This window comes from Nannobrachium achirus (genome assembly GCF_963921795.1).
Source record: "Nannobrachium achirus genome assembly, chromosome: 8".
Taxonomy (NCBI): domain Eukaryota; kingdom Metazoa; phylum Chordata; class Actinopteri; order Myctophiformes; family Myctophidae; genus Nannobrachium; species Nannobrachium achirus.
Genome location: NC_137817.1, coordinates 21,494,593 through 21,518,077, shown reverse-complemented (window position 1 = coordinate 21,518,077; position 23,485 = coordinate 21,494,593). Strand labels below are relative to the sequence as shown.

The following is a 23,485-nucleotide window of genomic DNA, read 5'->3' as shown; positions in this document are numbered from 1 at the left end:
GTCAAGTTACTTATTTGAACACTGTAATAGACTAAACATAAAATGAGAGCACTTTCTTCTCGGCAGAATTCAAACCCTATCATTATATGAAATATAAGCTGTAACAAATACACTACGGGTTGGAATGGAAACGGATATTATAGGATTATAGGATTGTTAGCCGTCTGAATATAAACTACACACAAAAAGTTAGAACACTTAACTTGGGTCCATTACTGTATCTCTCCCCTTTAATAATACCAATTGGTATCGTTTTCTATCATTTTTATCGTTGAACACCTGTACTACGAGGTACAGCTTGTAAGCATCGGGCATTCGTGGAATGAGCAGCACAGCTAAAACGTGTGCTTAGCATCGCACCCCCCAGAAATGTGCCAAAATGGCCTGCAATACTGTTCTGCTGGCATTCACTCTTGTTTTGGGCTTCCCTGACAAAGTTTGAAATGAACAAAGTGTAAACATGGCCAATATGTGTTGTTTTTTCTTTCCCTTAACTCACTTGCTGCCATTTAACAATACCTTCGTACTCCAATCCTGCCATGAGTCTCCATAGACTTCCATGTAATCAGTAGTGCACGGATAATGCACACCCATGCCTAGATCATGCACCACGTGTGTCCACATTGCTCACAGCTTTCAAACAAAAAAATCAGAATGGAAATCCGTTCAGGCATTCATGAGTTAACAGCCACTATGTTTTCCTATAATGTAAACAAAAATGGCTGCCATGCTTGAAAGATGGGGTTGCTATGGGGGTTAAACATGCGATTTCGCGATCGCTATCATGCCTACTATCGTTTTTGGGGTCAAAAAAATTTTTTTGAAAAAAATTTTTTTTGAATTTTTTTTTTTTTTTTTTTTTCAAAATTCTCGGGTTCCTCGGGCATGGCAGGGAGGTACATCGCGAAATTCTCGGGTTCCTCGTTTTTGGCAGCAAATGAGTTAATACCGTGGGAGAGTGCAATCATTCAATGCACCAAGGAACAAAGGTGAATACCAACAGAACAGTATTGTAGGCCATTTTGGCACTATCCACACGTTTGGCTGTGTTGCTCATTCCACGAATGGCCAATGCTTACAAGCTGTGCGTTGTTGTAAAGGGGACTAATCAATGATGAAAATGACATCAAACACAATACAATTTGGGGCATGGTCTTTGACAGTGGGTTCATACAGGTTTCAGGTGTGTGTTATGGAGAATGGGGGAGGTGAGGTGGAAAATGTCATGTAAGAGAGTAGGGGTGCGACTGCAACAGTTAATAAAATCGGTTTAAACAAATTTATTTATTTTCCCAAAAATACAGCAAATGGCTGATCTACATGTTCACAAGATGTCCCTATAGATGCAGGGCTAGTGAAATCTTTGTGTGTCGTTACATGTTTGTTTAACATGAGTAGAGTATGAAATACGAGTAATCCAATTCTTGGCCATCTGGCTAGTGATATACGTATATCGGACCAGTTACCCATATATGGAGATCCCTGCATGATAGTCAACAATGTGATGTCAGAACATGCCCATATATGGGCATTACCAAATATGGGCATTCCCAGATATGCCCTTGATATTGATGACATCTGGACAGGGATCTCCATATATGGGCATAAAACGGAAAAGGACGTAATTAATTTGCAAGTGTGATCTGGGAATGCCATATATGGGCATGTTCTGACATCACATTGTCGACTATATGGGCATAAAAGGGGCATCAAGCCAGAGCGTGATGTCAGAGCACAAAACCCATTCTGTCAGTGACAGAGCATGAAGTCAGAGCGACAAACCCATAGAACCATACACAAACCCATAGAACCATACACAAACCCATAGAACCGTAGACTGTAAAAATGTGTACTGACTGACGGACAGACGGACAAGCTGCGACATTTATCATAGTATACTGCAACCTTCGGTCGCAACAATTATAGATGACACTTGGTTACATGCTGCTGGAAGTTGTGTCTTTTAGGCGTGTGAGGAAAAGGTGGCTATTTGTTTTGGGCTGTGGACCACAAATAACCTGTGGGGAACACGAACAGGCCAACTACCCAGGACATGCTCAGTGGGGACTTGGTGACGCCCAATGTGCAAGTCTTTAGTATGTAGATGGATGGACTCTTGTGGTCCAACAAGGTGAATGAAGTTGCAACACATTGCCACTGACTGCTGAGCTATTGTAGCCAACATGCTGCCTCGCTGTCATTGGCCCACACCAGACTATGCTGGGCTTGTTGCTAGGCTGATTCACTCAAAAGTAGATACTTTAATATAAAGAATTACATCAGCGATGTGATTGTGATGAATGAAAAATACATGTTTTGAATGAAAAATACACAGCTTAACTAAATACGGTAGTGTAAGAGCTGATGTGTGAGGAAGCGAGAGGATGCAGTGATGTGGGGTACACGATTAGTCAATGAAAAGTCAAGTTGGTTATGGATGTTACTCCATCATTTTGAGCTAGTGGAGAAGGACAATAGATTCTAGATACAAGATGTTATATTTGCTCATACAAGAAATGCCAGACTCTGCTTACAATGTCTGACATAAATAAAACACAGTATACTGTAATACTAGTAGGTGAATGTTATAATACAGTAATACTGTAAAATGTGCACATTTGAAATAACCCTGTAGATGTGCAAAAACATAATGTATACAATTTTAAATTACATCTTCCCTGGTTTACTCAGGATTTAATCCTATGTGTGCTGTGATCCGGCCATGGTAATCGTTGACGAAGGGCCTGTATTTCATATGGAACAACTGCCTTCTGTCTCTGCCTAACTTAATGTTGCTGAATTGCTGAGGCAGAGTGTGTGGGGGTGTTTTTGTTTAGTGTATCTCTCCCTCTCGCTCTCTCCCACACTCTTCTGTCTCACTTCCGAAGATGAGGCAGGCAGGCTTCACCACATCCGACCTGATAAAGACTTGGTGTTCACAAACATGACAGCTGCTTTGGCTCATATTGCACAATGTTACCTCCCTTAACCTGAACCGCCAAGAGCATTCTGAGGTAGAGCCACGCCAAGAAGAATCTCAGGGTCTTAATGACTCCCTGGCCATTTTTGTGTTTGTATTCTCCAAAGTTATAAAAACATTACAACACTTACCTGAGTAATTGAGTCTGTGTTGGCTAAACATTATTATGGTTCAGTCATGGAAAAAAAAAAATAGTCCCTTTCTCCAGGGACTATTTTTGGCAAAACCTTTGAAATTGACCCATGCTTTAAAATGCATTTAAAATGCATCAATACTTTGACACAACATGTGCAATGATATTTTGTGTTTAGCGTTTTATTGTATTTAGTGCAAGTTTCAAGTCTCTGCAAGTAGATTTTCATCTTGTACTGAAATGAATGGAATCCAGTCGCTTTCTCAAAAACAAACCTGTGGTATGCTTTGGAAAAGGTATAACGCGAGTCATAGTCAATGGGCTAATGATTTCAGGCCATTGAATAGTTCTGTAAAACTACGTTTTGATGGGCACTCGGGTGGCGCAGTGGTAAAGTACCTGCCCACCACCACGGAAGGTTGTGGATTCGAATCCCCTGTGGTGCAACCGGCTATGTCGGGCGTCTGTGTGAACACAATTGGTTGGCAGGTGAGTCAGTAGGATACAACAGCAGTGACAACAGAAATGTGTGTGGGGAGGAATTGGTATAACGACTAAATTGGGGCGAAAAAGGGGTAAAAAATAATTGGCAAAAAAACACTCTGGGATTCAAATTATAAAAAAAGAAAATACATTTTGATACATTACCTGTAGTTGTAGAATAGTTATGATAGAATATATACACAAATGCTTTGTTTGATTGTTTGAATATTTTATTAGACCAAAATGTAGTACAGTACAAGTACAGTTAAACACCCTGCCTAAAAGGAACACCCCAAATAAGCCCTTTACGGTCTTGTTTACGTTGGAGGTCCTTGACCTTTCTGTTGCTACATTATGTGTAAACGGGTGTGAAACTGAATAAAGCCTAATGCACAGGGCAACTGTACTGGTGAAGGTGGCTAGCATTTCTTTTCCTAGCTTGTGAAAGCAAGCTGGTCTATCTACATATTATCAAATTGTAGTTCTGCAATGGATTATTGTGGCCGGACCATGGATGGATGGATGGATGGATGCCAAGTTTGTTGTCTACTTCTTATCCTAGATACAACGTAGGATATCATTCTTAGCACCCCAATTCCTCAACCACTTACTGTGCAAGTTGACTATGGAAAATTACAAATGTGAATGGTTAACATTACAGCTGCATTGCATTGACATAAAAAGAGTGTATCCCTACTGGAAATTATCTTCCTGTAAGATCTGTGGTAATCTGTGCCGTTATGATTAGACATAAGACAATTAGACAATTTACACAATTTTGAAATGCATATTTACAGGACTGTGTGTGGATCTAGGATGGATATGTGACTAATTTAAATGCCCCTTTGACCATTAAATAGTCTACATTCTGACTACCTATGGGGTGAATTGAACTCACCTGAGCTGTCGTTCTCCCCGTGTCTGACAGGGTAAGGTACATCTGGAGATGAAGCTGAATGAAGTCATCACAGAGAGTGGCTCAGTGTGTCAACAGCTAGTAGTCCGGTGAGTATGTAGTTTTGTGGTTGCATATTTTGTGGTTCCTTTGCTAATTACTTATAAGGGTTATTGTATTAAAAGGCTTGCAATATTAGTTTTATTTTAAGCCTTGATATTGCAGTGACATGATATAAACATTATTTCCCAACCTTTGATCCGAGCCCCTCTGGGAGGGTCGCAGTGACAGCTTGATGCGTCTTCAAGTCGATTTAGATCTCATACTGTCAAAAAGGAGACAACTGGTAGGCCTCACAGGATTTGCACACAGAGACGTTATCATGGTTAGATCCTTCTCCATCTCCCACTGGAATTAGCCAGGATGTTTTACTTTGCCACACAGGATTACTACCTCTGTTGCATACACTCTCAATATCCTGTCTACCCTGTGTGTGGGTTGCATAGCACTGGGTCTGCATGCTTGGTCAAGAGCGTGACCATTTGGTTGTGCTTGACAACAGGTTTTTCCCTCTCCCTCTTTTTTATGGTCCGAATAAAAACATAATACAGAGGAAGTACCGGAGACCCAAACAGAAACGGGCTTTGATATGACAAATGGCAGAGGTGTGGTTGTATTGTAAACGGTGTGACCCCCATAGATGGGGAAACACAAAATTGCTGTTTATGTCTACAACATTTTAAGTGCAAGACCCTAATGCCTGCAGCATACTAAAAACAAAGCCAAACTCTATGACAGATATAGAGTGAACAATAGTGCCTGTCCTATACTAGGAGATTGTCAGCAGTCACAAAGGGAGAGAGAAGATCATTCAGGGGTTCTCAAACCTTTTGAAGACTACTGTATACTGTCCCACTGGTACTGCTTCTTTTAGGCTATGTGCATGCATGTGGATTGCAACGCAGGTGTACAATTCATTGTACTGCAAGATTAGGAAGTGTGTGTCATTGAGATAATGTCAGTTACATTTTATTCAGTTATTTTGCATCTCCATTCATACTTGGAGAGCAGGGTAATGAGGAGGAAGTGATGGCATCTCAACAGGAAGCTAGTGCTCTTCACTTAGCCACCACTGTGGTTTACTGCTGCATTCACTGTCACTGTATCTCTCACTTCAACTGTCACCTGCACGTCCTCCGCTTTTTCCATTTGTGCGTACAGTATTAATGCACAGACATGACAGTGTTTCTTTGATCTGATTTGTGAGACTCCTTAACTTAACTCTTTCTCAGCCACGTGGAGCCACTTAATATTAAAACCGGATTAAACCGTACTTCTTCTGTACTCAAATTAGCCGACCGGAATTTTCCGTATTAGGTCATTAAAACCGGAATAAATGATAATTATCAAAAAAAAGAAAAAACGATCGGCAGCTGTCCTCCGTCTCTTCTTCGACTGATCTAAAAGGATCATTTTCTAAACACTTTGAACCGGAAGTGCTTCTGGTAGCTTTTCGTTCTCTATAGCCAAAATCCCGTTCACTTTCATTGTAGGAGGAGGCGTTAGCATAGCATCTGTCCGTGATGTTTTTGATCAGATAAAAGTTGACATGGGCACTTCATACGGAGTGGATTACATTCGCTTACCTCGATGTGCACGCGAAGCGCACGGGGGGGAAGACGACTCGGCCAAAATCCCCACTATATGCCAATGCAGATGAAGACAATTGTGGTGAGTTTACGACGGGGGACCGAAAGAAAAAAAAGAACGGTGCCATTCTAGAAGGACGGGGGGCGCGCTGATGCTTATAATCATAATATTATGTCTCAGATCATAATACAATAATAGAAATGTCCGGCTAGTCCACAGACAAGCCATTCTGGCCAGGCTGGGAAAGTGTTAATTAAACCAGTTTGATGATGAGTATTGTTTTTATTTATTTTTTATTGAGTGATACACTCAACAGTCTTTTACATCGGCATAGCCACACATGGCAGTGCTGACTAATTCTAAGGCTTCTACTTTGTGAAATGCACAAAATGTGCTTCTTAATGCCCAGTTCACTGTATGAGGAGGACAGGAGAGTGTGTGAGAGAGAGAGAGTGCTCTACAGAGAATGATATCGTCATGACACCCAGGCAAATGATACACAAACATCCTGCCATTTCGCTATTCCTTGTCTCTGACCTCACTAAGTGAGAGGATGGGCTTGTTATGATTCTCTGGTGGTTTCACTTTAATCAGCCATATCCTGTTCAAGGTGCCTACAATGGTTGTTTGTTGTTACCTGAAACACTGAGCGAGCTCCCTGTTGGAGAAGGAACAGCCGGTTGGAAGACACAAACTGAAAGCAACGGTTGCAAGAGTCTGTTCTTCCCTAGTTGTTCCCAAACCCAACTTTTGGTTGGGATATTTTTGTATTAGAAGGTCCCATTACAATCCATTTAAGACGGCAGTAAAGAACATAAGTGAGAAAAAGTGAGTGTTTTATCTATTAATTATATAAATATTTCATCCTTTCCCTGTCTCCCCCACCTCACAGGATAATTGAATGTCAGGGTTTGCCTTTGATAAGTGGGCAGAACTGTGACCCCTACGCCACCGTATCACTCGTTGGACCTGCCAGGTAACCTTCTTGAAAACAAAGTGAACTGATTCTACTTGTTTATGGGACCAGGACGTCAAGAGACCCATTCTGATTATGAAACCAGAATTAAGATTTAATTGATCTGATTTTGAATTTCAGTTTGGTAGTGTCCCTTGCTACCTGCAAGGGGCAGGTGGCCTAAATTGTTAACAATACTAAAAGGAGACTGCAGGACAATTTCATAAAAATGAAGAGATAAATGGGGATAAGTAAAACTTGTTTCGGTTATTGACCAAACAAGAGTGTGAAAACTTGATCTCCAGTCCTTAAATTAAATCTTGCATCCTTCTGTCAGTTATGTAAAGAAGGAAAAGACATCTACAGTATATGAAGGTGGATATGTAGAGAAATTTGAGCGCTTTTAGATTTGATTTGAGCACCCAAATTCACTGACAGACAGATACTGTTACAGACAGGTACACATGTAGATGGATACGTCATACGTACACATACATGCATAAATACATACATATACTGTTGAGAGAGACCCCGTTTCGTTTAATGTAACGTCGAGTGATGTACCAACATTGTTGTTGCAAACTTTGCAAATAAACTTTGTTTGCATCCTGTCGGTTTTGATATATCCAAAACCGTTCCAGAGAATTCTATAGGGAATAAATCAGTCCATTGATTGCTACTGCCGCTGTGTTGCCTACAGGAGCCAGCTAAAAGGGGGAGGGACCTGCATGCAAAAATAACAGATCTACAAGCTGACAACGCGTTGCATCGCGGTGTGTTAATAGCTTGTAGATCTGTTCATTTTGACGAACAACACAATGGTATATACGTTTATGTTAAAGGAGCTATAGTCAACTTTTTCTTGAAAAACAGATGCTAAAATAAAAATAATGTTTTGAAAATATTTTATAAAAAAATAAGCTTCATATGTGTTTCTACTCAAAAATGACCACAAAAAGCGTAAAATAATGATAAAATAATAATTTTGGCCATTGTCAGACCGACACTTTGTTTACATTCTAGTCTATAGACTAGGATGTAAACAAAGTGTCGGCCCTACAATGAAAAAGTTGACTATAGCTCCTTTAAGGTATAGAACTGCAAGTCCTAGGATGCGCACTCTGAGACATTGGAATTGTTCACGACTATTATTGTCAGATCGCTTCTTTTATGGTGGGTCATTGCACATCACCAGTGATATGAATTCAACCCAGGTGACATTTTCCAAGTGTAAAACATAAAATAAAATAAACATCTGTGTCCCAAGGAGGATTTTTTTTTATCATCCCCAAATGCCCAAGCGTGAGCATTACTGTAGCATTACCCTAACCACTCATCTAATGTTGGAACAGACACCATACAGAACTTCTCCATGAAGGAGGCCAATGTCCTTTGACAGTTATGTATTCGATATGGGAAAGGGACGGTACACACACAATTGTTTTTTTGCTCAACGGTAAATAAATCAGTCTTCCATCTCGTTTCCCAGGTCAGACCAGAAGAAAACAAAAGTAAAGAAGAAAACCAGCAACCCGCTTTTTGAGGAAACCTTCTTCTTTGAGGTACATTTTACCTGTTTCTTTGTGTGGTGTCTGAATAGTAGTACATATTTAACTGAAATGGACTCGGTTGATAGAATCGATTAAAATTAAACTTATGTTCAACATGTTCTCCATCCGAAGGTGACACGGTCCAGCAGCTACTCAAAAAAGTCCCATTTTCAAGTTGAAGAGGAGGACATTGAGAAACTAGAGATCAAGTATGTTATCCACCAATATAAAACTCCTAATTTTCACACCCATACCTTTATTATTTGTCCTTCTTCAACCATCTCTTTCCCTGGCTGGCTTGACAGTTGACGCTTGACAGTTTGTCAAAGAGTTTAAAGTTCAAATGGTGAATGTCACATGTTCTGCCTTAACTCATAGAGAGCGTTGTTTTGTTTTGTTTTGGTTAAGGATTTGTGAGGCTTGTCTCTTAGATCTCCCCTCAAGGTGGACTCATAGCTTACTGGGTAAGGCTAGACAGGGTTAAAGGTAAACTCCCATGCATGGTTTTGAGGTTTGATTTGAGTTGGTTTCATTGCACGAGGTTTGCAGTGTATTTGCTTTTATATCTAAAGCAGGTAAGGGCGATTAACTCAGGAGTCTTGACTTTTTTATTTGTGTTTTAGTTTTTGATTTTATGTGTGTGCATTGATAAACGGTTTGGTCATGCTGTACAGAGCTACAAAATTACATTCCAGCAGATATGGTCTGAAACAATGTTACTGCAATTTGATGTACTAAATTCACCTTTTCCACACATTCTGCAGAGTTGATTTATGGAACAATGGTAATCTGGCTCAGGACGTGTTTCTCGGAGAGACACGGGTATCTGTGAAGATCTTGCGAAATGACCACATCCACAAGGCCTGGTAAGGACCATTTTAAAAGAACCTCTCTAGTCTGTTACTCTCTGTCTCCCCTTTTGTGTTGGCTTGTGTGTTTTCTGTTAAATTATCATATTGAATTATAGCATTGGTTTATATTTATAATTTATCTCATGATCAAAGCATTAGAGTTCTCAACGGGCCTGAAAATTAAGGCCCGGCCCTAACTGGGCCCTAGTGGGCCGGCCCGAAGCCCAGCCCGACCCTATCAATAATCATAATTTAGGACCCGAAAGCCCGAAAAGCCAGAGAGAGAAAAAAATAAATAAAGATCGCCAGTAGGCTGCACCAGTGTCTCAAATTACAGCAGAGTGAGAGAACGGACATAGGCCTATATAATAGTTGGCGAAATGGCAACTTCACGTGTTCAGTTGTTCATAAAACATGCCAAGATCTGCACAAAATAGGCTAAAGTTAAGGCATGTTTTCATTGCAGTTCCGGATTTTTTCCTGCAAAAGAAATAATTATAATTAGCATAACTTTCCGTGAGTTTTGTTTTTTGGGTGTTTTCACATGCCCTCATTGGCAGCAAAAGTTCACTGCCATCATATTTGATCTTATTTACCCAGTATATTTATAGTGGTAGGAATGTGTTACTGTTAACTCTAAATATTTTCTTGCCTGTTGCTTCATTTTGTGTCCTGACTGCTTTGATCACTGTGTCCTGCTGGTGTTATGTAAACTGCATGTGCGCATGCACGCCTGTGTGCATATGCGTTCGTCCTATTCCATCTGTCAGTCCATCCAGGCAGTTGAGATGATATGAGATATTGCAAAATGAGGTCTGTGAGGTATCTGTGTGGGCAGCAGTTTGCATAGCGACAGCACCTCATGTCCTGTCTGTTGAGGTTGGAGAGCATCACAGGAACATGGACTGCACGGGACACACAGCTTCATTAGATCAGTTCTTGCTATCTATTGACACACAATGTGCACCACGATTGCAGATGGAACAGCCTCTTTGGAGCTCTTGAAGCACTGCAGAGTTGAGTTCCAACTCCCCATCAAACAATGTTGTAAACTAATGTACTCTACATTCCCTGTGGAAATTCCGCTCCCTTTGCATTTTCTCATTTAATAATTTTTGTGCTCCACAGATCACATCTAAACGTCCTGGTTGCAAGACGAACAAACACTGGGTTCATGCTCCTTTTACTCTGGCCCACATTTGTTTTTGTTCATTGCCACCCATTCTCTCACTAGAACAATAGCCATCATAAGTCTTGCTTAGTCAGACAATTGGAGATCTACTGATATGTCTGGTGACTGCCGGTGACAATATAGTGTAGGAAACAATTTGGAGATTTTTTAAATAACTGCATTGCATATAACCAATGCAAATACTTGAAGTACAATCCTTCATATTGGGACAGTATCACGATTGATCGTTCACTTTGGATTTGTTAAAGTATATCAGATCACTTCAGTTTGGTTTAGATAGCGCTTCAGTTTGATTTAGTTACATCAGAGGACAACCTTCATCCGTGTGCCTTGGTGGTTTCAGACTAAGGTCCTATATGTCATTTCTCACTACAGTGCACCGACTCATTGTTTTGTCTTCTTGTAAACCATAGGTATCTCCTCCAGCCCAAAGGGAATGGGAACAAGTCCAAATCAGATGATCTGGGGTCCCTGCGTCTCAATGTGACCTATACGGAGGACACAGTGCTGCCATCTGCCTGCTACACTCCACTTTGCAACCTGCTGCTCAAGTCTCCAGATGTCAAGGTAACAAGCTTGCAACAGGTAGCTACACCATCATTATATTAGTATTATTAATATAATAATTATACTAATAACACCTTTCTTAACAATGACACAAAGTACTTTAAAATGTTTAAAACAGAAGCATTACAATCAGTGTGAGTAAGAGTAACAAGACCGCAACATAAAACGGCAATTAATAACAATTATAGGCCCAGAAACCTGTAGAAAAATAAAATGGTATAATGAAGCTGTTTTGGAATATTCATATTATGGTGAGAATTAGTTTTGGTATTTCCCTTGGGCAGTTACTCATTCTTCTCTACATTTCACATTTGTTCACAATCTAACAACTTTCTTTCCTTTTGGTCCTCTCTCACTCACTCTCACTCTCTCGCTGTGTCATAAGCCCATTTCGGCGTCAGCAGCACACATCTTGGGGGACATCTGTAGGGAGCGGTACGAGGCTGTGCTGCCTGTGGTCAGATTGCTGCTCCACCACAACCGTCTTGTGCCCTTTGTCTCTGCTGTTGCCGCCCTGGAGCTGGAGAACACGCAGTGAGTTAAAACACGCATGTGCATGTAGTGTACATGGTGTTATGGGCACACATACACACCAAGTCTCCAGTGGCACGTTCACATGCACATACCTGTATATACACAAAACATGCAAGTATATTTGTCTTTCAATCAGCCCTCTAACCTTTCTTCACCGTCCTCCTGAAACATCCCGAAGTACAAGCAGTCTTTCTACATGATCATTAGTTTAAAAACATAGCGTAACCTTTAACATAAATAAAACCTCATAAAAGCAATTAGAAGATCATTATAAAATAAGTTGGTATAATCACACAATCTTGCTATCTGATTGTCTGATAATGTGTACAGTTCTACATTCCGTAGCTAGGGGGGGGGGGGGGGGGATTTAGGCTATGAACTGCAGGTGATAAGGTGAAACCTTGGGCTGAAACCACACTGCTCAAACCACAGTAGTATGTATTCACTGACAAATGGCCTGTACATACAGTGTCTTTGCCTCAAGTCTGTCTCGACCACACGCAACCTACGCACCTTCTCGGACTCTCTCTTTTGACCACACAACCATATAAATCTGAAGCACTCAGGCTCTCTCTATCACACACAAGCTATGCACCTTCTTAAGGGGGTTACACACTACGGGCGGTCACCGCCTCCTAGCAATTCATTTTAAGGGGGTTACACACTACGGGCGGTCACCGCCTCCTAGCAATTCATTTTCAATGAGAGGCGGGCGGCTTTTTTTCTTTTTTCGGCCACGCAGCAAAGTTTTGTGGCGGCGAGGCGAGCGGGCGCGGCCCCCGTGAAATCCACCGCGAGCGTGCTCGTTTGTGCATGCGTACGCGGGCGGTGAGAAATGGATTGTGTTCATCTTTGTGAAATACCGTGCGGTGTTTACTCACTGAGCGAGTGTGTTTGTGTCTCACCGCGGTGCGGCCACCGCTGATCCTAGCGGCAGCCCCGACGGCAACCGCGCCTAGTGTGGAACCCCCTTTAGACTGTCCATCAGGAGTCCACCGGTGCCTTTATTTTTATTTTTAACTAGCATCCACAATTTGTCCTAAAATGTAATTACAGCTCCCCAGTCCTACTTTTATTGGCACTGGAGGGGCGGGAGGTCCTTCCTAAAGCCCTGATTGCAATATGTGTCATATTATTTTTACCTAAAGTAATTTGTCAATCCTAACTGAATCCATAGCCCAAGTAACTAAAAAGCGCATAAAAGAAATGACAGTCATTTGGAAAATTGTTTCAATGTTCCGCTCTACGTATGTTCCTGTGACACATATCTGTATATCCTTGTCTGTTCAGGGAGGCCAACACCATATTTCGCGGCAACTCACTGGCAGCCCGCTGCATTGATGACATGATGAAAATCGTGGGGAAGAGTTACCTGACTGTTACACTGAAGCCTGTAATAGATGAGGTATAAGCACTGAATCTTGTAATAAATTAGGTATTGGCACTGAAAATTCCAACCCAGGTATTAAGAAAGGGCATGCATTTTGAACGACTGCATGTCGCATCATATGGTGCAACTTCTATGGTAATCCTTTTGATTAAATTACCCTGTTATTGCCCTAGAAAAATGTCAAGCCAATAAAACACTGGCTTGTTTACTCTTTTAACCTTTCATCCATTCTAATTTCAAGTGTAAAAATAAATCTGCCATCTGATTTGGCCTACCAATAAATTATGTGCTTTCACTCTTTCCCATTTCATATTTTTGTAGATCTGTGAATACAATAGAACATGTGAGATTGACCCTATCAAACTGAAGGAAGGAGATAACGTGGAAGTCAACAAGGTAAATCATCTTGCATTGTATCAGTAGGATGTTGGATATCTTGCACAATCTGAGCAGGAGTCTGCTCATCCACAGCCCACAGTGGCCCGTTCCAAAATCCACTTGCCAGTTTGTGTGTTTTATAAGCCAAATATGATCTTTAGAACTAATTGGACATCTGAATAATCGCTGGTTACCCGATACTGACTTCATGAGTTGACATATTACCAGCTACAGACAAAATACACACACATTTGGATAAGTGTTAGTTACTATTGGTATCTATTATAGTAGCACTTGTGTAGCATGTGACTACAGTGCATGTATTATAATAAATAATAATAATATAATACAAGTCTCAAACAATAAAAGCACATTCCAACCCATCATCATAAATATACACTTTAACAAAATATAAAATAATGATAATAATATGGCTGTCTGTAACAGTTTAGAACTAAACATATTGACTTACTTTGACGGTTGGGCTGAACGTCTGTGTCTGGTGCTACACCGTGTTTGTGTGAAGCTGTTACAGTTTTCATCCTAAGGCATTTAACAGTACCATGGGGAATAAAGAGGTGGTCACTAGAATGTTTTCACTAAAGGAGTTATACTAAATGTGTGTGGTCTTCACTTCAGGAAAACCTCCAGGGTTATGTCCAAAAGATCTTCTCCTCCATCACCCAGTCCAGTGCATCCTGTCCTCCTCTTATGTGTGACATCTTCAGGTCGCTGAGACACATGGCATCTAAACGTTTCCCAGGTGAGTTTTACAAACAGTAATATTTACCTTCCTATCTGACTTAAGGTCTTTGCACACAGGCGCGTTTATCCGCACAGATAAAACGGCCGTGTGACGAGTGGCTGCGGCCGTGCGTTTTTTTCTCTCTATCGAACCCAGTTCGATACGTGCGTCTTGACGCATGCGGTAAAAAACTCATCACTCCTTTTATGACTCCTTTTGGGATCCACAGCGCCGATTCCGCACAGCATTGCACACCAAATCCAATGCGTTTTATTCATGCAGCAAACGAAAAAAAAAGAAAAAAACGCAATTGTCCTGTGTGCAAAGGGCTTGAGTCATTTATTTACCTCTATTTATCACTCTCTGCACAGTACTTTTTGCCTCAAGTATGTAAATACATACAGACTTGGATTAATTTACTTAAAAGTACATATATAGTGTCATAACATTGTTTACATACTGCTGTCATAATGCTAGACTGTCCTTGGTTCATGTGTCCTTTTTTCTGATATTGCAGGGATTCCATCTAACTGTAACATGTCATGCTCTGAATGACCTGCATTGTAAAACTCTAAATATAATCAAATCAACTCGAATGCTTCTTTTAAAATGTGAATGATTACTTCCTACTAGTCATTTGTACTATGGATGGAAGCATTCTTGCTAAATCCAGTGTATTTACTCAACATTGCATGTGTGTGTTTATTAATGCGCTGTCCATATCAAATAAACATATTAATTAATAAATACAAATTGTTAATGAAGATTCGAGCTCCTAAACCTACAGTATGTATTGTATGTTGTAGTACCATACATCCACCAGGGGGAGCTCCACCCATTATCAACAGCAGGTGCTTTAAGTTCAATGTTAAACATGGGTGGTCCTCCCCTTTTAAAGACGAAAGAGGACAAAAAACTAAATTACTGTGTAGAACACATTTACCATAGTTCTATTTTTAAATAAAATATTGAGATATATCTGTTTTTGATTTGATGAAAAGAGGTCTTTTGCTGAGGAAAATTGGTCCGCTAAATGATGTTTTTGAATCCAATACACAATGTTCATCTTTCACTCTCCTCCTCTCCTAAGCTGATCCACACGTGCAGTACTCGGCTGTTAGCAGCTTTGTATTCCTGCGGTTCTTCGCTGTGGCTGTTCTCTCTCCGCACTCCTTCCAGCTCCGTCCTCATCATCCTGTGAGTGCAGGAAATCATATGAAATATTTCTCTGCATCAATGTTTTAGAGGTTCTGTTGTAGAGCAGCAGTTTGTTATGGTGCTATTTAATTCTAATGAAGTAAATTATTGGCTTATCTCAATCTGACATTGCAACGCAAACAAGCAAACGTCTAACTAGTCAAACCATTATGCAGCAATATTACTGATCTGGCAAACAGGCATGGTGCTTTGAAATCCAGTGGAAAACATCTATTGTTCACATCAGAAATCTCAGTGTGAATGCTCCCAGTCTCAAATCCACCATGAAAAAAAAGGAATATGCAGTAAATTAAGTGTATTCATATAGCATGCAACAAGTCATCAATCAAGCTTAAACAACTGACACTGAACTAAAATATGGAATGCATACATCATAATAACAAACCAAACCAATGTATACTTCTAAATGAGCATTACATTTGTTTCAGTCACATAACATCGACCTGCTCTTGGTTGACATTGCTCCCTTAACTTCTTTCTAGGATCCTGAGATTTCACGCACACTCACCCTCATCTCTAAGACCATCCAGACTCTGGGCAGCTGGGGCAGTTTGTCCAAAAATAAACTGGTAAGAGCTTAAGAGAATGCAGCTGCTAAAAAAAAACAGTAAGACTCCCTAAATCGGGAGATAAGCGACCGTCAGGTCGCATACACAAACTTTAGAAGGCAATGGTAGCCAATCAGGAAGGAATATGGGAAATGGGACAGATCCATGTTGATGACATGACTTTAGAGATACTGTGTACTACTTTGCATGATTTTAAGGCAAAATCTGTAGGAGCAGTGTCCAAAAATGTGTCTTGCAAGAATCGGCCTCATGATGGCGCTAGAACAGGGCCATGTGAGAAATGAGGGGTTGTGGTTTCGCAGCCAAGGAGTGTGTGTGCAAAGTTTGGCATGGATCGGGGCAACGGTGGCGGAGATACGAGTAGGGGAAAAGTGACGTGATATGACAGACTGACAGCCGGTGTAGGTTTTGATAGTAACTGCTACCTGACGGTCGCAATAATGCAGTTTGTCCACAGATTTGTCCCCATGGAATTAATTTATTGTGTTCTCTCTCTGCAGTCTAGTTTCAAAGAAACCTACATGTATGACTTCTTTAAATCATTCCAAGAAGAAAAGTGTATCGAACAAGTTAAAAAGGTATTTTATTTAACAATTAACTTTTTAATCGTTGGATAGTGCGTACTCATTTTTTTTGCCATCTACATTTTCTTAGTGTCAAATTTTCTTTTTTTTTCTCTCGTCTTTTTCTCTCTTCTTTATTTCAGTTTCTTGACGAGATTACCTCCAATGTCAGCAAAGAGTCCCATGGGGTGGAGGACTCTGTTGTTCTGAAGGAAGGGTGAGTGGCTAAGATCTGAGGAAAGACTAGGGTGCAAAGTGAAGAGAAGTCCATTGACCATATTCAAATGGTGGCATCCCCGGCTGTTGAGTGAATATGGTCAATATGCTCTAATTGAAGACTCATTGCCACTTGTATTGTAAACTTTATCAACAATAGACAGTTTCCAGCTGTGAATGTGTGCAACGTATTACTCTACATTGCTTTCCTCACCCCACACTATGTCTGTCCATAGGGAGGTGCATAAACGAGCCCAGGGGAGAAAACGCATTGGCAAGAAGAACTTCAAGAAGAGGTGGCTCAAGTTAACCAACCGGGAGCTTTCCTACCACAAAAATAGAGGTGAGACAACCTCTTCTCAGTTTGTTATCAATTTTAAGCACATCCCCTTCCCTGCTGAGCCAAACTTCAAAGTACAGAAGTTGAATTTATAAAGGAGGGTTTGCAATTCACAATGTAAAAAACGATGTTGCCACGTGGGGAAATGTTCTTCTCCTTGCTGTGGATTCACAGGGATAGATATTAATTCATATACTAAGATATTAGTTCATATACTAAGTAAATGTCTGCTACCACATGCTTAGCATGTTTACAATTCCTGATCAAGACATGTTGCCAAACAAACATTGCTACTGCTAGGACTCGGTCTACAGCAGGGGTTTTCAAAGTGGGTGACGGGGCACCCTGGGGTGCCGTGACGGCAGTCCAGGGGTGCCGCGAGATCATTTGATAATATTTGGAATTTATTTGGACACATGAAACCTCGTATCTCCAAGTTTCAAATGTGTACGTCTTTTGGTAAAGCAAAGCCCTGCTTCATCATACAAGACTGTTGCACAAAACTAGTGAAAACAGCCGATCTACAAGCACACATCGCGAGGCGTTGTGTGCTTGTAGATCGGCTGTTTTCACTAGTTTAGTACATGTTATAGATGATAAATACAAAATGAACGGTTTTGGACATACAAGGTTTCCACCCGACAACGACGATATGCTATAAATATAAAGTGCTGGGATTGAAAATTATAATGTAGGGGTGCCTCGGATGAAAAAAATATTTATAGGGGTGCCCTGAGCCAAAAAAGTTTGGGAACCCCTGGTCTACAGTATAAGAGTCTCAACATTTCTTATTTTTTGTTATCTGTAGGAAAAGAGGCCCTCTGCACTATTAATGTGAAGAATATTCGTGCAGTGGAGAAGCTGGATGAAAGTGCCTTTAACCGCAAAAATGTAAGTATTGTAATTTACAGATAATGGGCATTTCTTCACCTACAAGTAATAAAATGGGTTGTGGCTCCTGGATTGGTAGTACCATAACCGCAATGCATTGTGCAAACAGTCGGAAAAAAGCCGGGGCAACCTAAAGTTCATGTATAACTAGATTCAGCGATGTAATCAACCATTGATAGTTGGTATACATACCAATGTCATTCCTTGACAATGAATAATCGTCCTAAAATATGGGGCAAAATAACTCGATGGCATTGCCAAATTGTCTTTTAGAATTAAATCTTCTGGACCACCAGGCTTCCCTCCTCCTTCTGGAGGAGGGAAGCCTGGTGGGGAGGGTGATATCACAGCATGTACTCCTACGGGCCTGGCGCCACCTGTCAGCAGGGACTGTTGGGCTGGAGGAGTAGGACAGAAGCTACATGTGTTTGAGTAACGTTGCCATAGACCGGGGGTCAGCAACCCGCGGCTCTAGAGCCGCAAGCGGCTCTTTAGCGCCGCCCTAGTGGCTTCCTGGAGCTTTTTCAAAAATGTTTGAAAATGGAAAAAGATATGGGGGAAAATGTTTTGTTTTTGTTTTAATGATTTTTTATCGTCACTTTCGGGCACAACGCCTCGCGGTGCGAGGCGTTGTGTGCTTGTAGATCGGCTGTTTTCACTAGTTTTGTTCATTTTTTTTAATGATAAATACAAAACGAAGTTTTGATATAAGGCTTTTATAATTTTTGGCGGCTCCAGACAGATTTGTTTTGTTTTTTTTTGGTCCAATATGGCTCTTTCAACATTTTGGGTTGCCGACCCCTGCCATAGATCTTTCCAAGTGAAACAAATATACTGTATGTGTGGTCATTAAGATTTCCCTATTTCTGAATTGGGTCAGATGTTCCAAGTGGTCCATACCGAGAAGCCACTGTATGTGCAAGCAGGAAACTGTGTGGAAGCCAACGAGTGGATGGATGTCCTGAGCCAGGTCAGCCGCTGTAATGAGGCACGGCTCACATCCTTCCACCCCTCCATCTACTCTGCTGGAGCTTGGCACTGCTGCAAGAGCCTGAGTGACAGCGCTCCAGGATGCAAGGAATGCACAACGTGAGTCTTTGGCCCCTGACACAAAATGCACAAAAATCCATGTTGTCAAATAGAGCGCAAACATTATAAACGGTAATCTCCATCAACATCCAATTGACAATGTGGTTAAAGCCGTCATAAGATTAATGGACATAAATCCTCCGATGGATGGTGCCAAAAGAGCACTCTGTAGTCTCTCATTGGACAATTTAGTTTTTTGCTAAAACAAAGTAAACTTGAAGTTTGAGCAGCCACTGTTCTTTTGCGGTGTACTAAAACCATTTCGAACTGAGACCTCAAAGCCAACATAGCTCCCACAAAATACTTGAAAAGAGTTACATTGAATTTATTCATTACAATTGTCTCAATCTTCCCTCTGACTTTCCCCTGGGCCAAAGATTTCGAAACTTTTAATCCCTGGATACGATTTGGAATTCACACAAAATCTAGATCTAGTCCACTCAGTAGTAGTGATTCAAAGTTTTGCATCTTCTGCTTAAATGTACTACTGTACATTTTATACAAAACCATGTACAGGTTTTTATAGTTGGCCAAATGTACTTCTCATTTGAATTGAGTACAATGGACCACAATGGAAACAAGCCCCCTGGGGCTTTTTGTGTTATCCTTTTAGTGTAACTTTAACTGAATTCTTTATTAACACGTGTGTTAACAGTGCAGGTAGTACAACCAATCAGTCAATATGTTACAGTGGGATTTTCTCCTTCTAAACAAATGAGCACGGTATCAAGATCTGTTCTTCCCATCTTGTTAACCCTGTCTCGTGTCTTCTACTGCAGTAACTTACTGGCCAACCTGCAGCTGGATATAGACTGTGACCGGGAAACAGAGAGAATCTTCTCCCTGCTCACCTCAAATGATACCAAGCTCCAGAAGATGGAAGGTCAGTTAAGGGATCTCAATACATAACAACAATAGGGCATTGTTGTGGGTGTGGTTTTCTGGTGCCACTAAATATATCGCCCATTAACTCATTGCATGCCAGGCCCGATAGTCCCGAGATTATTTCAATGTCTTTCCCTGCCAGGCCCGATAGTCCAGAGAATTTCCGCCATTTTGAAAAAAAAAAAAAAAAAAAAAAAGATTTTTTTTCAAAAAAAAATTCTGACCCCAAAAAATGTAGTAGGCATGATAGAAATCGCGAAATTGCATGTTTAACCCCCATAGCAACCCCATCTATCAAACATGGCAGCCATCTTTGTTTACATTTTAGGAAAACATAATGGCTTCTATCTCATGAATGCCTGAACGGATTTCCATTCGGATTTTTTTGTTTGAAAGCTGTGAGCAATGTGGACACACGTGGTGCAATATCTAGGCATGGGTGTGCATGATCCGTGCACTATGAATTACATGGAAGTCTATGGAGACCAGAGGCACCGTAGAGTACGAAGGTATGTTAAAATGGCGGGGAATGTGTTAATATTTACCATAGAGATTTACAAAAATATTTATATCAATTATTTAAGCCTATAATCAAGCCATACATACAGCATCCTGGTGAATCATGATTCATGACCATAAAACCTTTGATTCTTCACAGAATCAAAAGTTCTATGGTTATGTTTCACCAGGATCCTGAATGGCTTGATTCTAGGCTAGGATATAAATAGTGTAAATCTCTATGGGAAAATGAATGGCACCAGAAAACCACCCCCACTGCTATGCCAATAAAGCCCATTCAGGTTCTGCTATTTGGTTCTGTTTTCTGATATTCTTCACATAAAGGCATATACAGTATGTGTACAGTACCTTGTTGTTGCATTTACATTATAATCAGACTGTCTTGGCTATTAAGCATATGAACCCCATTCGGTGAAAAGAGTCGATCTTCAGGCTCTGAATATATTTTGTCGCAACACAATGTGTTGTGATTATAATAATAATGCATGCTCTTGCCTGTGTCTGTGTGTGTGATGTTAAGTCTAGCTCATGACGTGGATACCAGTGTGATGGTCTGATGTGATGATGTAAATGGTGCGTTCCATGCCCGTGTTTTCCCTGTCCCTTAGATGCCTGTGCCAGCATAGCTGTGTACCAAGGCCCCCAGGGGGAGCAGGAGGACTATTCCAAGTTCACTATCCAGGACCCAAAGGAGACTTTCCGCACCCTGAAGCAGCTCCGCAACGCCATGGAGGAGCTGCAGGCTCAGCACGACATCAGAAGTGACCCCACTGCACAGTATGGCAGCTTGTGAGTTGAGATGCATTGTGCTCTGACGTAGTGCTCTACCGTACCCTCTTTATTATATTTTTCATACTTTATGTATATCTTTGCTATCGGGCAGAAACCTTATATACCTTATTTGAACTATTTGTTTTTTCTTAACGCACTACTTTATTGTACAAAAGTGGCAAAAATAGCCCATCTACAACATCACAACATGCTGTCTGGGTATAAATACAACAAGAGCTTGGGACTAAATAATAATTACATTGGATCCATTGGAATCGTTTTTTCTTTTTTAAATATTTACTAGTATAGTAATGTTTTTGAAAAGCGTTTTCTGCCCGACACCAACAATATGCTATTGGATCACAATACAATCGTCATCATTCCTCCACACAAGATAATAGAGACATCTTTGTTGTCCTGTGTTGCAGGCACAATCCAATAGTGGGGAAAACGTCCTAATAAGCAGTGCAGGCAGGTTTGGCCTGAGACAGCCACACCAGCAGGGGGGGCCGTACGCTGTGCACAGCACCGCCATCCTACATCGGTATGCCTGCGCTGTCACCCCAGAGAGAGCGCTCACATGGTGCATCCAGGAGAACCAGGAGAACCAAGCGTGATACCCTTCAGTCCTTCCCCACCACCTACATGTGGGGAGGCAAAATAATCACCTGATCCTCCCCATAATCCGTCTTCACCGAAGCCTAATTCATGTGCCATCGCGCACCGAGAACGGCTGAGAATAGGCAACCTATAAACGTACGTGTCGCATCCGCGCCGCGTTGTGAGCTCCTAGGTCGGATATTCTTTGTGGTGTTGCATGACGAAGTATGAATGGGGCTTGAGAAGGAGCCTGTGGTTCTTTCTTTTTGCGGTCTTGTCACCCTCTCTGCTCAACCCTTGCAAAGACACACTGCAGATCCCATGTTAGAGATGCAGGACATTTCTTTTATGTCCTTTTTGATTTGCACAGTTTCGATCATGTCTTCTTCCTTTTTGTTGTTTTTCTCCAGTTGAAGAAGAATATGTCAGTGCGTGAATAGGCTGCTAAAAAATACTTCTATTCACTCATCTTTATCATCAGCCACCATGATGCTTTCACAATCTTAAGATGTTGCTATTTTAAGGTACATCACTTCCTTACAGTAGTCCTTGATAATCATTATTCGTTCTTTTAAAGGGAATGTTATTTTTATTTTGTCTGTAATTCCTGAACAAAAGTGTAGTTTTTCTCACAGTTGAATTGACAAAAACAATCTGCCTTACTTTGTTGATGGGTGTTTTTAACTTTTTTTTTCTCCACATCAAGTGGTAAGGGAATAATGCAGAAGCACTTTAAATATCTGGATCAATCCAGATAGAAACATTTAGATACATGGTATCGGCATTGGCCATAATTGATCAGTTGCATGATCTTGTGTACGTTCTTGTTTCTTTCCTGTACGATAACATAGCTTGTTGATTTTAATAGCTATTTTTCCTATGCCAAAGACAATTTTGTAGGTTTACCTTGGTAAAAGAATATTAATGTATTTTGAATACAGAGGTTTTAAAAATGGAAAGAAATTATATATTTGGTTCTTGTGTACATTTTTGGTAACATCCTTTATATTGTTGTAGACCGTTTAATTGGACCCGGTTCTTCTCTCAGTTGTGGACACTGTTTGCATGTAATTGTGGTCTGTAATTGGATGTTAATGTGAAAATTATTGTGGTATCGGCACAGTTTCCATCACATTGTATCCTATTGACATTGTAAGGGTCTGCATACCGTCACTGTCTATTCCTCAGCTATCGTTGATGTGAATAATGAACAGGGATGGGACGATGAACATTTCATATCACGATTATTGTGACACAAGAAATCGCAATTTACGATATCATCACGATAATTAAAATCCATTATCGTGGGCCGGAACAGTTGCGACGCGTTGTGAGCTTGTAGATCTGCTATTTTTCGGAAAAACGTTTGATAGAGAGTGAAAAAAGGACTGCATCAAGTACGTATATTGTAAGTACCTTTTACCAATTATAGAGGGTTTAAGTGGTACCGGATATGCAGCTCGTCAAATAAAAGGTGAATTGATCTCAGTGCATGGCGGAGGACGATATCACAATAAATTA

At 40.8% G+C, this 23,485-nt stretch overlaps 1 protein-coding gene across 1 annotated transcript in view; it reads left to right on the top strand.

The window, feature by feature from the left end:
• rasa2 (RAS p21 protein activator 2) overlaps positions 1 to 21,876 on the top strand; it is a 39,888-nt gene extending 18,012 nt beyond the window's left edge. Inside the window, exons 5-24 of the mRNA XM_080732310.1 lie at positions 4,525 to 4,601; positions 7,034 to 7,117; positions 8,586 to 8,658; positions 8,779 to 8,855; positions 9,411 to 9,512; positions 11,103 to 11,256; positions 11,642 to 11,790; positions 13,081 to 13,195; positions 13,502 to 13,576; positions 14,198 to 14,321; positions 15,394 to 15,500; positions 16,004 to 16,090; positions 16,591 to 16,668; positions 16,797 to 16,870; positions 17,106 to 17,212; positions 18,018 to 18,100; positions 18,981 to 19,189; positions 19,969 to 20,072; positions 21,202 to 21,382; positions 21,793 to 21,876. Of these exons, the coding sequence (XP_080588436.1) occupies positions 4,525 to 4,601; positions 7,034 to 7,117; positions 8,586 to 8,658; positions 8,779 to 8,855; positions 9,411 to 9,512; positions 11,103 to 11,256; positions 11,642 to 11,790; positions 13,081 to 13,195; positions 13,502 to 13,576; positions 14,198 to 14,321; positions 15,394 to 15,500; positions 16,004 to 16,090; positions 16,591 to 16,668; positions 16,797 to 16,870; positions 17,106 to 17,212; positions 18,018 to 18,100; positions 18,981 to 19,189; positions 19,969 to 20,072; positions 21,202 to 21,382; positions 21,793 to 21,823 (2,091 nt within the window). The 3' untranslated portion in view covers positions 21,824 to 21,876. The remainder of the gene's footprint in view (positions 1 to 4,524; positions 4,602 to 7,033; positions 7,118 to 8,585; positions 8,659 to 8,778; positions 8,856 to 9,410; positions 9,513 to 11,102; positions 11,257 to 11,641; positions 11,791 to 13,080; positions 13,196 to 13,501; positions 13,577 to 14,197; positions 14,322 to 15,393; positions 15,501 to 16,003; positions 16,091 to 16,590; positions 16,669 to 16,796; positions 16,871 to 17,105; positions 17,213 to 18,017; positions 18,101 to 18,980; positions 19,190 to 19,968; positions 20,073 to 21,201; positions 21,383 to 21,792) is intronic.
• The last annotated feature ends 1,609 nt before the right edge of the window (positions 21,877 to 23,485 follow it).